This window comes from Dendrobates tinctorius, unplaced genomic scaffold (assembly GCF_039654945.1).
Source record: "Dendrobates tinctorius isolate UK_male_01 unplaced genomic scaffold, ASM3965494v1 ptg000211l, whole genome shotgun sequence".
NCBI classification, from domain to species: Eukaryota; Metazoa; Chordata; class Amphibia; order Anura; family Dendrobatidae; genus Dendrobates; species Dendrobates tinctorius.
The window spans coordinates 8,754,887-8,771,470 of record NW_027361878.1 but is presented as its reverse complement, the minus strand read 5'-3'; the positions used below and the strand labels follow the sequence as shown (position 1 = coordinate 8,771,470).

At 42.8% G+C, this 16,584-nt stretch overlaps 1 protein-coding gene across 3 annotated transcripts in view; it reads left to right on the top strand.

Annotated features, from left to right (window-relative positions):
• Positions 1 to 16,584, top strand: part of EPS8L2 (EPS8 signaling adaptor L2) — a 211,625-nt gene that overhangs the window by 151,729 nt on the left and 43,312 nt on the right. For 2 of the 3 annotated variants that reach the window (XM_073554386.1, XM_073554388.1), the window contains exon 4: positions 438 to 502. In XM_073554386.1, coding sequence (XP_073410487.1) covers positions 438 to 502 — 65 coding nt within the window. Of the gene's footprint in view, positions 1 to 75; positions 313 to 437; positions 503 to 16,584 lie in introns of those variants that run through there. The other variant, XM_073554387.1, reaches the window with a different exon arrangement.

Below are 16,584 nucleotides of genomic sequence, written 5' to 3'. Positions count from 1 at the left end.
ATAAAACATCATAAAGTGAAAGGCAGAGCAACAAAGTGGTTACTTAACGCCTGCCAGGAACCCAAGAGGGTGTAGCCCGTAGTCGGGGGTTAAACTGCACCAAGGAGGGTTGATTGGTAGACGAAGGTGTGTTCCGAAGTGATCGGGATGTTACTTCCTGCAGAGAAGGCAGTAGACTGAGCAGCTGTCCTGTTTGGTAGCACGTATTACAATTCCACATACAACAGGTGAATTAAGATTTCACCGGTAGATTTCAGGCGGGATCAATGAGTCAATTACAAAATGCACCATGGGGAAACTCACCAATCCAAGGTACGTCTGCGTCACTTATTCCGTGTCTGAGAACTGTCGTGACTAACCTTTAAACTGTACAATGTATGTGATAGGATTATACTAATATTGTGCTAGAATTATATGTTTTATGTTTTACCTTACAGAACAGAGGAAAAAATATTCCAACTCAAACGTCATCATGCACGAAACTTCTCATTACAATGTCGAGGTAAGCGAGCGAATACGCGTGTGCTGGCAAAAGCCTGGTTTATTTTACAGAAAGACGTCGTATGTGGGTGTATACATATATATTTAATTTTCTGTTAGTACGTTTATTGTTGTGTCACTTAAGAGTTTCTTTAAGTATGTTCTTCTGCATGTTTCAATGACTTTATCAATTTGTATAGGCTATAAGATCTGACGCCCTATATAAGGACTGGTGATCTACTGTACGTATATAATGATCTATACGTACGTTTATAAGACATGGTGATCTGTATGTACAGACATAGGATCTGTCAATCTGTACGTACTAATATAATATGTTGCTATTTATATGTACATGTATGAGATTGGGCAATCTATACATATGTAGAGAGATTTAATAGGAAGATCACTAGATAGTCCTATATATGTGTGTGTGTGTATATATATACATATTTAGAGAGATATAATAGAAAGATCATTAGATAGTGCTATATATGTATGTGCATATATAAACACACACATATACAGTATATATATATATATATAGAGAGAGAGAGATGTAATAGCAAGATCACTAGATAGTGCTATAGATATATATATATGGTGTGTGTGTATATATATATATATATATATATATACCGGTATATATATAAACTATTTTTTTTACAGTATGGTTGTATTATATAACTATGGTATGATAGCTCCTATAAATTACTACATTATACTCACGATCCCCGAACATGACCTAGATTACTGGAATGGACTGTGTTTAGCTATGGTGTCGTGATATAAGCTGGCTTAGTGTCTTCTACATTTGCTCATTAATATTCTGATACATACAATCTAGAATAAATGTAAAAAAAAATTGACTCAGCATTGCATAACTAGTGCACAGGAAATAGTAGGCAAATATATGCGTAAAGATATGGAATACCAATGAAATGGTCATAGATGGTCGGAATGCACCTTCGGATGAAATGCAGGTAGCTCCATGTCACAGGCGAGAGTACGCCGGTGACATGTTAGCTTAGCAGCTCTGCAGAGCAGGGTGTGCTTCCCATACCCCTGTGCACGTTCAGCTCAAAGGTTGATTCCTGCAATGTGAGGCCACTCCTTTCAATGGCGCTGGATTGTCCAAAGGTGATGAATAGAGATGACCAAAAAAAAAAAAATTAATTCACTGATAGAATGACAGGGGCTTGGCCGAGGGCTCTTTCCCTCACTTATCAGAGTCAACAGAAGAACATTTCCTAACAACTCAATCATCTACCTGAGCTGTAATAAATCACAAGTGGCTAATTGCTTCACCAGTTCATTTGCCATAACCAATAAACCAGTGCTGGTCCACAGGATTACATGTATTTTAGTGTATATTTATGGAGAGTAATGATGTGTAATTCCATGTTTGCACAATTGTCATGTGCAGTCCAGAGACTTGCAGCTAATTATCTGTACATCTAAAGTCACACTAATTAACTGTAATGTCTATACCATATTTCCTACTTTTATGACTTTCCGTCCTATCCCCCAGGACTGGTTCTACCTTTTGATTGGAATTTATGAATAACAGATCTAAGTACATACAAAAAGCATAATTGTCAATGAAAGATGCTCACTTGTTTAAATGTTAAAAAATATAAATAAAATACTATGTGTTTTAGGCTTCAATGACACATCAAAACCTTCATGGAGCATTTACACAGTCACATGGAGTCCCCATAGCTATATAACCGGGATACTGTACGCACATCGTATAGCATAGATGGTGCTGATGTATGATGAAGTATTAGGTAATAAAATAAAGGCAGAACTAAAAAAAAAAATGCCAAAAAAAAGACTTTATTGGCTCCAAAAAATCCCAGGTTTTAGAGGCTGAAATGTCAGATTTTGCCCAATAAAATTCTCACTTTTTTGCATTTTTTTAAGAGCATTTCCTTTTTTAATTTTTTTAGCATTATAAACTTGTGGATTGTAAAAACAAGGCACCCATAGTGAATATGTCACAGTACTATTTCCAAGAGCACATGCCAAACCTAACCATTGGGTCTAATTTATCGGAAGAACGCCACAATATAACTTTTATAACTTTTTAGCCCATGGGTCTTTATCCATAGAAATTTTCTTCTAATGTGTACATCAAAAATACTCCTGATGTATTTACGGTACAATCAAAGGTAAATATGAAGAATCTGGGTTAGATAACCAATCAAGATGAAAAATGTATATACATCATCGGGGAGGAAGACAAAGGCACCACTATAATCAATAACAAAATTATCTGTGTGTGTACAATGATTGTCATATGGCCAAGTAACAACATAACTTACAAGCAGGGTGGATACGAACAAGTTGTTACTTACAGATTCATTTACAAAATAATGTGACATTTTTCATTGCATGTTCAATTATGAGGTAATCTCTCCTCCAAGCATTGCTTCCAGGGAGAAAATTGTGCCTTGCGGAATCACCATATAGTAGACAATGCAGTATGGACCTGTAGAGACAACATGTACCACATTAATCACAGTGATTTTGACTGCAAAACAGGTCAGGTGGCCAAGGTACGAGTATGCTACTGCTACATGGCAAGTGAATAGTGTGTCAACTGTGACACACAAATCATAAAAAGCCTTAATAAGTTGGATTTTTGGGGATTTTCTTCTTGTAGTCGCGGTACCTTATGGGTCTCAATCCAACCCCATTCACTTACAGTATGCTGCGAGTTAGCAGCGGTGTACAGCAATCTTTAGGCTGTGTTCACACACAGCGTTTTTTTTAGCAGTTTTTACAGCGGTTTTCACTATAAAACCGCTAAAAATAAGCTGCACAGTCATTTCTATGCATTTTGCACTTTGTGTGCACATTGATGCGTTTTTTACCGCGAAAAAAACGCATCGCGGTAAAAACCACAGCATGCACATTAATTTTGCGTTTTTTTCCCGCGGTTTAGGCTTCTCCCATGCTTTTAGAAACCGCTGCGGTAAAAAACGCATCAAAAACCGCCGCGGAAAAATAGGTGCGGTTTCTGGGAAGGGATTCAGGTTTTTGTGCAGAAATTTTCTGCAACGTGTGCACATACCCTAAGACGCACAACCAGTGTCGCAGCCCTAGCCTAGAAGTAATATTTTTAATGATATACATAAACAAGTTAACTATTCACCATTATGTTTAATTGATGTCATCACAAATGACATTCTATTATACGTGGGAACGCCATCTGCATATAACAGTATGAAACTAAACAGAAAACATGTCAACTACACAACACGTGGACAATTATATCTCATGTACGAAGAATGCGTCACAAGTGAGCTCACGTATGGAAAATATTTGCTGTTAGATTTTTTTCTAGCTTCTTTCCATTTCAATGCAAATAGCCTCTTCTATGAAGAAGAGGACAGGATCTCTAGTGCCCCTTATTGGAGATAGAAAACCTAACAGTCAATATTGATCCTTTGATGAGCCTTGCCACATGGCTTACCGTAGGTTAAAAAGCAAAACCAGAAACTCCATTTGCAGACACATGCAAAGCAGGAGTTCTGACACATGCAGACACATGCAAAGCAGGAGGGATTCTTTACAGTAAGAGGAGGCAAAATATGAAATGCCCTATTAAAAAAGGTAGAAAGAGATATATTATGCAATAAAGAAAATCATAAAAGGGCTTATTCAATATTAATAAAACATAGGTATAATAAAATGAACTTCTGCTTTTATTTTTGCTATATTTACTTAACAATTTCAAGATCTTATATGATGATAAATGGGAAAGATACAACCAAGCCGTCAGGAAGAACAGAATTCTGATAATAAAAATAATAACCTGAGGCTGAAAAGAGCTTTTTTTGATATGCTTGATTATTTTATTGAAAATAACAGTCACACAAATCACCCAACGTTTCGGCTTTACTAGCCTTTTTCAAGGGTATCTTATCTAGGTAAAACAAAAAATAAACACCAAATCACAAAATATGAATTATTATACAAAATAAATGAATTGCTGACTGATACATATTTATAGAAATATTAAATCTATGATATTGTAGACATATCACTCAAATAGCAAAGTTATAGATAGTTCTGATATCCATCATTGGAGGCAGTTCACATTGAGCAGAAAAAAATATATATATTGACAAAAAGGTAAAAAAATTCACTAGAACCTAAGGCAGTTTCTGGTATCTCACCAGTGTGGTATAGAAAGTATGGCCTCAAATTTATTACAAAAGTCCATCTTGTCAGAAAAGAGGGTAGGCCTGAGAGAAACTCGAAGGCCTCTAGGTATCCTCTTTACCCGATGATATTCAGCCAATGTAGCATAGTGAAGTTGATGTGCCGTCTTCTTTTTACACATCCTTTCGAAGTCACAAGATCGTAATTGGTCAGAGGGTGTATGGAGAAACTGACCAGGTATGTCCACCTGACCAATGATGGTGTTCGCCTCAGACTCATTGTAAGATAATGTGGGCTTATTCAATATTAATAAAACATAGGTATAATAAAATGAACTTCTGCTTTTATTTTTGCTATATTTACTTAACAATTTCAAGATCTTGGTAAGCCGTTTGTGAGGCTAAGTTCACATTTTTATTTGCACGTTTCACCTGTCTGTTGCGATTAGATCAGGGGTGGGGAAACTTTTTTCTGTCAAGGGCCATTTAAATATTGATACCATCCGTCTGGGCCATACAAAATGATCAACTTGAAAATTACCCTCCTATATGCGGTTAATCATTTAATTAATTCACCCCTAACATGATGGCTGGAGCTGCTTCTCTTTGGTGCAACATGTGATGTTAGGTGGTATGGATGATGTTGCTTCTCATAAAGATTTTTCATGGAGCTACAATAAATACATCACTGGAGACACTGGGCTGGGCATATAGATTACTGGAGACACTGGGCTGGGGATATACACTGCTGGAGACACTGGGCTGGGCATATACATCATTGGAGACACTGGGCTGGGCATATACATTACTGGAGACACTGGGCTGGGCATATACATCATTGGAGACACTGGGCTGGGCATATACATCACTGGAGACACCAGGTTGGGGATATACATCACTGGAGACACTAGGTTGGGCATCTACATCACTAGAGACACTAGGCTGGGCATATATGTCACTGAAGACACAGGGCTGGGCATATACGTCACTGGATACACTGAGCTGGGCATACACATCACTGGAGACACTAGGCTGGGCATATACATCACTGAAGACACTGGGCTGGGCATATACATCACTGGAGACACTGGGCTGGAGCGTATACATCACTGGAGACACTGAGCTGGGGCATTCTTACCACAGGTGATGCTGCTGTCTTTTTTGGGACAGGAGTGCATTGCGCACTACCTCCACCCACAGAGTACGTCCTGACGTAATCTTCCATTGCACATGCACATCACTGGAGAAATTGGGTTGGATCATATACATCACTGGAGACAATGGGCTAGGGCATATTTATCACTGGAGACACTGGACTGGGCATATACATTACTGGAGACACTGGGCTGGGCATATACATCATTGGAGACACTGGGCTGGGCATATACATCACTGGAGACACCAGGTTGGGGATATACATCACTGGAGACACTAGGTTGGGCATCTACATCACTAGAGACACTAGGCTGGGCATATACATCACTGGATACACTGAGCTGGGCATACACATCACTGGAGACACTAGGCTGGGCATATACATCACTGAAGACACTGGGCTGGGCATATACATCACTGGAGACACTGGGCTGGGCATATGCATCACTGAAGACACTGGGCTGGAGTGTATACATCACTGGAGACACTGAGCTGGGGCATTCTTACCACAGGTGATGCTGCTGTGTTTTTTGGGACAGGAGTGCATTGCGCACTACCTCCACCCACAGAGTACGTCCTGACGTAATCTTCCATTGCACATGCACATCACTGGAGAAATTGGGTTGGATCATATACATCACTGGAGACAATGGGCTAGGGCATATTTATCACTGGAGACACTGGGCTGGGGCATATACATCACTGGGGACACTGGGCTGGTGCATATAAATCACTGCAAACACTGGGCTGGAGCATTTACATCACTGGAGACACTGTGCTGGGGAATATACATCACTGGAGAAACTGGGCTGACATATACATCACTGAAGACACTGGGCTGGGCATATAGATCACTGGAGACACTGGGTTGGGCATATACATCACTGGAAACACTGGGTTGGGCATATACATCACTAGAGACACTGAGCTGGGGAATATATGGAGACACTGATTTGGGGCATATACATCACTGGAAACACTGGGCTGGTATCATGATCTCCACTCTGTTCCTATCCTGACTGATGTTACTTTGTGTAGGGGTTGTGCTGGGTTTGTGCTGCATCATCTGTGTTTACTTTCCTTGATTAGTCTTTTACTTAAGCATGCTAGCTCCTTCACTCTGTGTCAATCGTACACTTGCTGTTGCCTGTGTAAGTCTAATCACTCTGTACTCTGCGCCTGACCCAGCCTGACTTTATTCCCTTCCTGGACTTAGACTATTTGCTTGTGACCTGACTTCTCTTTTGCCTGCTCCCTTTAAACTATATTGCCTTGCTGGTTTTCCTGACTCCGGCTCGTGAATTGGATTTTGTCTCTGACTACCCCTTGTTGTACTGCGCCATTTTCTGGACCTGACCTCGGATCATTTGATCTCCCTTTACTTATCCAATAAGTAGTATTACATTACTATCTGTTATAGTAGTCTTTCTCTCCATTGTTGGGACTTACTATTTCTATATTAACCCGCATCACAGCTGGGCATATATCTCACTGGAGACATTGGGCTGGGGCATATACATCCCTGGAGACACTGGGCTAGATATATACATCACTAGAGTCACTGGGCTGGGGCATATACATCACTGGAGACACTGGGCTAGACATATACATCACTAGAGTCACTGGGCTGGGGCATATACATTACTAGAGACACTGGGCTGCGGCACATACATCACTGGAGACACTGGGGTGGGGCATATACATTACTAGAGACACTGGGCTGGGGCATATATACAGGGTGGTCCAAAAGTAGGTGGACAGTATGTGTAATAGGGTTATGAAGGGGGATATTTATCAAACATGGTGTAAAGTGAAACTGACTCATTTGCCCTTAGCAAGCAATCAAATTCCACTTTTAATTCTTCACAGACTCTTTGGAAAATGAAAGGTGGAATCTGTTTGGTTGCTAAGGGCAACTGAGTCAGTTTCACAGATTCAGTTTTCATAGATAAATCTCCCCCAAATCTGTTTTCTTTTCAGATAACCCATAATGGCAAATAATTTAAATACAGATCAAAGAAAATGGATTTTAAAATAGTATTGGAAATCTCAAAATGCTGAAACAGTTAGAGCAAATTGGGTTGAGACATTTGGTACTCAAGCCCAAAGAGACAAACCATTTACCGCATTCATGACAAATTCAATGCCACTTGCTCAATCCTTAATGCTCCAAAAATTGGTCGACCCAAAACAGCCTGTACAGAAAATAATAAACAACTTGTTGCTGAAACATTTGTTCAGAGTCCAAAAAAGTCCACCAGAAGAGTCTCGTTAGAATTGATACAGGAAAGATATATATCTTTGTACCGTGTTAGCCAGTAGATAGAAAAATATTCAAAATTGAGAGTCCTCAGTGGTTGATACCTTTTAATGGCTAACTGAAAAGATGGTAACACATTGCAAGCTTTCGAGACTACTCAGGTCTCTTCATCAGGTATTGACTAATACAAAATCAAAACCGTGCTGTGAGGTCGAAACATTGCACCACTTGGCGCTGGATAAAAGTCCACAATTTTCCCTTTAACTGGAGTGCTGCCTGTTTTTTTCTATATATATATATATATATATAGTATATATATATATATATACATATAAATATCACTGGAGACACTGGGCTGGGCATAAACATCACTGGAGACAATGGACTTTGGCTTATACATCACTAGAGATGCTGGGCTGGGGCATATATATCACTGGAGATGCTGGGCTGAGGCATATATGTCACCAGAGACACTGGCCTGGGGCATATATATATATATATATATATATACATCACTGGAGACACTGGGCTGTGGAATATACATCACTGGAAACACTGGGCTGGGCATATAGATCACTAGAGACACTGAGCGGGGGCATATATATATATATATACTAGCTGAAGAGCCCGGCGTTGCCTGGGCATAGTAACCAACTGTGGTTAATTATAATGATTATATTGCACATAAAAACCGTGCATCTAATTCTATCCTGTGTGATACTGACTGCTGAGCCGTGTATCTAATCCTATTCTGTGTGATACTGTCTGCTGAGCCGTGTATCTAATTCTATTCTGTGTGATACTGTCTGCTGAGCCGTGTATCTAATACTATTCTGTGTGATACTGACCGCTGAGCTGTGTATCTTGTCCTATCCTGTGTCATACTGACTGCTGAGCCGTGTATCTAATACTATCCTGTGTGATACTGACTGCTGAGACATATATCTAACCCTATTCTGTGTGATACTGTCTGCTGAGCCGTGTATCTAATACTATTTTGTGTGATACTGTGTGCTGAGCTGTGTATCTAGTCCTATCCTGTGTGATACTGACTGCTGAGCTGTGTATCTAATCCTCTCCTGTGTGATACTGACTGCTGAGCTGTGTATCTAATCCTATCCTGTGTGATACTGACTGCTGAGCCGTGTATCTAATACTATCCTGTGTGATACTGACTGCTGAGACATGTATCTAACCCTATTCTGTGTGATACTGTCTGCTGAGCCGTGTATCTAATACTATTTTGTGTGATACTGTGTGCTGAGCTGTGTATCTAGTCCTATCCTGTGTGACACTGACTGCTGAGCTGTGTATCTAATCCTCTCCTGTGTGATACTGACTGCTGAGCTGTGTATCTAATCCTATCCTGTGTGATACTGACTGCTGAGCCGTGTATCTAATCCTATCCTGTGTGATACTAGGCTCCCCCTGCTGTCTGTGTCAGAGGGTGATCTGTGTTGGCACGGTAATAAATTGTGTTATTTCCAGCTTTACAGAAGGACGATAACACCATAGAAATGATAAGAATAATAGGCCTCAGTTACCACAACTGTCTACAAAGAAAACTGTTGCTGATAGCAACCAATCACAGCTCATTTTTCATCTTTTAAACAGCTCTGGGACAGCGTGGCGAGTTCTGAGTGGCGACTTTTGTGTTTCGACTTTTATGTGGTAAGGTTGGTGTATGTGTGGTGAAATGTGTGCTGAGGGTCGTATATGTGTTGAAGCACGTGGTAGTGTGTGGCGCATTTTGTGTGTGTGTTCATATCCCCGTGTGTGGTGAGTATCCCATGTCAGGGCCCCACCTTAGCAACTGTACGGTATATACTCTTTGGCACCATCGCTCTCATTCTTTCAGTCCCCCTTGTTCACATCTGGCAGCTGTCAATTTGCCTCCAACACTTTTCCTTTTACTTTTTCCCCATTATGTAGATAGGGGCAAAATTGTTTGGTGAATTAGAATGCTCGGGGTTAACATTTCACCTCAAAACATAGCCTATGACGCTCTCGGGGTCCAGACGTGTGACTGTGCAAAATTTTGTGGCTGTAGCTGCGACGGTGCAGATGCCAATACATACATATACTTTTGCCCCATTAAGTAGATAGGGGCAAAATTGTTTGGTGAATTGGAACACGCGGGGTTAAAATTTAGCCTAACAACATAGCCTATGACGCTCTCGGGGTCCAGACATGTGACTGTGCCAAATTTTGTGGCTGTAGCTGCGACGGTGCGGATGCCAATCCCGGACATACACACATACATACATACATACACACCCACATTGAGCTTTCTATATTAGATTACAACTGTCTGTTTCTCTAACTGTAATGTCGGAATGGAAATGTGAGCACAGTCTTGGGTCGAGGTCAGGGGAGCGACTGAAAAATGTTCTGATTTTCATCCTGAAATCATACACTCGTCTGGACGAGCCCTTACAAGTATATCAATTTTGGGATTCTCTGTCTCTCATGTACTGGATTCTGGGTTAAAGATTTTTTTATTTATACACTGTAACAAAACCTAGCGACTATGTAAGCAGAACCAGACAGGTCAGAACAGTTTTTTTGACTTTAGATGTAAAACAGTTACGGTATTTCGTATTGGAAACATGGAAAAATTTAGGAAATCATCAGGGATTAAAACACAAAAGTTTCAGAGTTTTTACTTGAAAGGGGTGCCTCAAAAGAAAAGAAGCACTCAAATCAAATGAAAATGGTTTCCCAGTGACATAATCTTAAGACAAAACTGCGGGGAACAAGATGAATCCAGTTAGCTGCCATGTTTTTCACACAGTCTATTGTGAATGCCGAAATGTTGGATTCAACTTCAGGTTTTCAAATGGGAAGGTGTGTGACCATCACACCAATGATCTGTTTCATGTTAAAGTAACGTTCCCATGTGATTTCTCTTCTGTACAGGCGACCTGAATGATGGCGTCATCCCCAGCAGAACATGTTTTGAACGTCGTCATCAGCACACGGGTCATCACACAACAGTTCAAGCAAAGACACCCAAATAGGACTCCCACTACTGGCGCACTTGCCAAACATCTTGCCAAATCCCAAGAACCACATTTTGTCTACAATAACCCAAAAAATAGCAATCGCTGTTCTGTCCTCATTCAGCAGGTAGTAATGTAGCTCTTGTCGTCTGTCTGGAATGTGGGGATGGCTGCAACTAAATTCAGCAAGACTATACATAAATGACACCCTTAGAAAATTCACATGTTGCAACAACCTGATTGAGGACAATGCAGACCAATGGGTAATGAAGCAGCTTCGGTTAAAGGGGTTGTTGCCTTTCAGAATATCCTGGTTGCAGCCAATCAGTGAGTGAGCTCAGCGAGTCTGCGTGGGGTATTCCATCTATAATGGCAAACCAATGAGCTTTGTAATTAGCTGTCATGACGTCATTGTTGCAGCGGTGGACCTGGAGACAGTGAGTAGAGTGCAGTTTGATTTTTTTCAGAACAAAACTACGCCAAAGGCCAAGGAATTTCTGAAAGGTCATAACCCCTTTAAACCTAATTTTCATTATCAGGTGCTGTTCAGTTATGGCAAGAATTTTGGTAATGGGTGACCAGTGTGGGAGTCGTTGGTTGAAAGTTTCTATGATGGCCATCATTCACTAGAAATGAGGATGATCAATCCCAGCACATTCTGCTTGGGATAATGGCATTCTTCATTTCACATGTGCAGACGAAAAATCACTGTTTGAACTTAACAAGAAAGCGCCCCATTGCTTTTCTGGTGAAATTCTCTACCAGTCTGATGGGTCACACATCTGCCTTCCCATTTGAAAATCTGATTTGGAATACAAGTTGGCAGAGATGGCCAGGACCTTGAGAAGATGGCGTGATAGGAATCCCCCTTCTCCCAAAGCTTGTTTTTATCATTACTTTTTTCAAAAATATTTTCCTTTTATGGTTTCCTTATTTTTGAGTTTAATGCTCTAACATTACACAAATTCATAAAATCCCTTTAAAATGTGATTTTTTTTTCCAGAAAATACAAGCATATTTCTGAATTATCCTATACAAATAATTTTGCAATCTCCATTTCCCACTAATTTATTATATACTATTCCAAGCTTTAAATTTGCAGTGTCCATTGTCCTTGAAGCCTGAGTTGTATCTGTAGATACATGTGTGATGTAGGCAGAGCTAGCCACCCTGGGGTGGTCATACATTGTTCTGTCCCAATTCAGAAAACTGAGGGGACCTAAAGGTGCCACGTAAGAAGACATCAATAATATAAGTCGGTAACTTTGCGTAACGGCTTAAGATGAGCTTATACCTTCAATAGCTAATTCGCGGTCTCCCATACATGTGCATTCAGGATATCATGAAAATGTTTCATAGGAGAAGGGAGAATGAGACAGCCAGACACCACTATCCACAATTCAACTGCTCTGAAAACAGACGGATAGGGCACTAAAATCCAACATGCCCAAGCTTTCTTTCACTTGACATCAGCTGTTGTGGAGAGTTTAGAGACCCCCTAGACCTAAGATAGTTATTCCTGCTGAAATTAGTGGCTTTGGCTCACTTAGCTCTAATGTGTATGGGGAGATTTAAGGCATGAGCAATCTGAGACATAACAGTGACATCAGACAAAACTATTGAAAAGACAGGAGTTAAGTAGCGTAACTAAAAGGATTTTTCAGACCAGGGCTAATTTTCATCAGGCAGTGTATGATACAGAATCCAAACAGTGGGTAATATATACACTGTTAGGATACCGCTCTGCTTGCCAGTTCAAGCGGTCAGCAAATGACCACTTTTATGAAATTGGCATATTTGTGGTCAAATGCTTCACCTCCTGCTTCTCTCAATTTGCGGTACGCACTTGAAACACATTATCTCTTAACAAAAAGCTAGACACTTTGTACTTGCATGTGTAAAGTGACCCCTGGTGGAAGCCATGGCCAAGCTGCTATTTCATAAAGTCCTGGCACTTTACAGGAAAAGATGGGTGTTGGCAGGATCTTGGTAACGTGAGGGGCCTTGTGCTCGTGCAGGCCATCTTTAACCATCTTTAGCCGATGGTATTGGCTGGCCAGGACCACAAATTCCACAAATTAATAAAGGAGACTTCAATTCAAACATGGGAACTTTACTGAACTCGATTAGGGTTCTGTACAATGTAGAGCGGGTACTCAGTCTTAAGCATGTTTCCTTCACAGTAAGAAGCCTTTCCATTCCCACTGTATCCTTCCTCTGTAGGCTACTCCAGGGCCCTGCAACTTATCTGTTTTGTCCTATGTCATCACAACCAAGCTTCTAGGCCACAGTCCTGTTCAACGAGTTTTCTCTCTACTGGCTCAGCCATTCCATGTCCTATCACAATGGACACCCTAGATCTACTGCTCGGGACCCTCACTAGTTCCACGCACTCAGTCCTTTTTAAGTCCATTACTTTCTGCACAATAAAACGTTCAGGTTTCGAGTGACTCTGCGTCTTGTCCGCTAATGCCTCATGGAAGATCACTCTGTCACGTCAGTAATTCTTGACAGGATCTCACTATTTCTTCCCATACGTCCCTTTCTACTGTGGAGCACACCTTGGCAGCACTGCACACTTGTTACTTCTTCACACTCTAACTCCTATCCCACTTTAACCAGGAAACACAGTCCTTTCCCAACCACTAAGCCCTCCCCCTGTGGGCTAGTCCCAACACTTACCCTCCCCCTGTGGGGTAGTCCCAACACTTAACTACCTCTGACCCTACTGTCTGTTGCTGGGCAAAACTTCCTTACACTACACACTATGCACTAACAATACTTATACTATACCTTACTCTATCACATCGTGCATTACTATATACCAAGTGTCACGGTCACTGTGCGTCTGGGCGCAGATGTTACCGCAAGGCGGACCCATAACACACGTGACCCTGGATACACCGCCTCCAGTGGGGCGCATTTAAATAATAAAACGTGCAGGTGGATACGCCGCCTCCACCTGGCGAATTTAGGTATTAAACGTTATACATACAATAATCAAATAATAAAGGGGGAACCTGGGAAACTTTAACAATGGTGGGCCCTGCGATAGGGAATGGGGACATGGAGACCTCCTAAGCTCCCCTGAGCCAGTGTCCCTGCACTCCTTACATTCCCTATACAGGCTCCGCACCTGTCGCCGCACGCGTACCTTAACGCCCTTGCTCACCCTGACCCTAAACCCTCACTAGGAAATGGGTCGGTGCGGAGACTAATCCCACCACTGCACTAATAACACACATGAGGAAAGAGACAATACAGGGGAAACACCACTTAGCTTTGCTCTGCTGCGTGCGCTCCCAGCAACAGAGCCCACCACCTGCGTGCGTCTTCTCCTCCACCCGGATCCATCACCATAACAGGATCCTTCACCTTAGTGCAGCCTTGGAGCAGAGTCCACCACCAGTTGCAGCTGCTTAGAACCAGAGTCCCAAGGATGAGCTCAGCTTCTGACACGAAGTCGAGCATGCTTGAGTCCAGTTCAGCAGCCAAGTCCCACATGGTGAGTGCCACTCTCCATAGTCGCCACTCCACCAGCCCATGCAGACACTTCCCGCTGACACCATCACTGCGACTCCACCACGCCATGCCAGCCCTTCGTCCAGACACCATAGCTGAAACACGTCCCCCCTGGCTAAGCTGTGCAGGACTCCTCACCAGCTCCATCCTTCCTCCAGGCTCTCCAACTCAGAGTGAATACAAACTCACAATATCACAGGCAGTGATTGCACACCTCTAGCACACCTTTATAGGGTGTCACACCTGATACATGATTAAGTGCACAAAAACCTAAAGTGCAATATCAAAAACCACCACCGGGGACAGTCAAGACACCTTGGAACTTTCCAAAGTAAAAAAAGTTCACCCAGTGCAATTTAAAACTGTCAGATCATGACAGTACCCCCTCCTTAATGAGGGGCCTCTGGACCCTCAAGACCACCCCTCATTAGGGAAACACCCACAGCGGGGACGCCCAGACCCTGAGTTCACCCCACCATTACCTGACACTTCAGGTTTATGACAAACGCACCGCTGGTATTGGCAATAAAGTTCATTTTGGAGGCACCACTCATCTCCACAGCGCCGACCTGGGGAACGAGTTTATGTATGTGTATGTTTGTTATGAGCTGATCAGGCTCCACAACACACTTCCACAAGATGTTTTTTTGGTGGCACCCATACACGCTCGTTCACACACAGGTCCGGACCTGAACGTTTATTACACACATTCGTTTGTCAAAAAATTGGTGAACTCATTCAGGACCTGATCACAGAGGCGTCCCCCTGTGTCACCACACTCACACCCCCGCTATTCACCAAGGGATCACCACCCTCCAACCCTCTTCACCATGAGGTCTGCGCCTCCCAGGGTTGGTTTAATGGCGAGGGTTGAGATTTGTCCCTACTCCCCCGCAGCACACCTGCTGCTCACACCAGGAGGAGAGGGAACGCATATGGAGGAAATATACACTCACTGGCCGCCTCCACACGGCCAGGAGGGGCGGCTTCTACGGTGGTATTTGAAGATTTGGCGTAAACCCCTGCGGACTCTACATCAGTCTGCTCATCACTGGAACGCACCCCTTCACCTCGGGGAACACCAAGCAGCTCCGTGGGGCACCATTCCTCCCACCTGCCTGGGTACGCCCACGTGCATGAGCAAGTCCCGCTCCCCAGCAGCGACTCCAGGGGCTTTTGCCAGACCCGCAATTTGCCAAAGCCGCCATTTTAATTTCCTGGTTACCTGAGCAGAGGCCCCAGACCGTGATAACTGCTGCTGCAGCGGCTCTAAACACCTTGCCGCTCCCCACTCACCTCAGTGAGGCCCGGCAGCAATTACTAACAGGTCTCCACATGGCCAAGGCTCACCAGAAAAAAAAACTGTAAGGCCTGTGATAATGTCACGGTCACTGTGCGTCTGGGCGCAGATGTTACCGCAAGGCGGACCCATAACACACGTGACCCTGGATACACTGCCTCCAGTGGGGCGCATTTAAATAATAAAACGTGCAGGTGGATACGCCGCCTCCACCTGGCGAATTTAGGTATTAAACGTTATACATACAATAATCAAATAATAAAGGGGGAACCTGGGAAACTTTAACAATGGTGGGCCCTGCGATAGGGAATGGGGACATGGAGACCTCCTAAGCTCCCCTGAGCCAGTGTCCCTGCACTCCTTACATTCCCTATACAGGCTCCGCACCTGTCGCCGCACGCGTACCTTAACGCCCTTGCTCACCCTGACCCTAAACCCTCACTAGGGAATGGGTCGGTGCGGAGACTAATCCCACCCCTGCACTAATAACACACATGAGGAAAGAGACAATACAGGGGAAACACCACTTAGCTTTGCTCTGCTGCGTGCGCTCCCAGCAACAGAGCCCACCACCTGCGTGCGTCTTCTCCTCCACCCGGATCCATCACCATAACAGGATCCTTCACCTTAGTGCAGCCTTGGAGCAGAGTCCACCACCAGTTGCAGCTGCTTAGAACCAGAGTCCCAAGGATG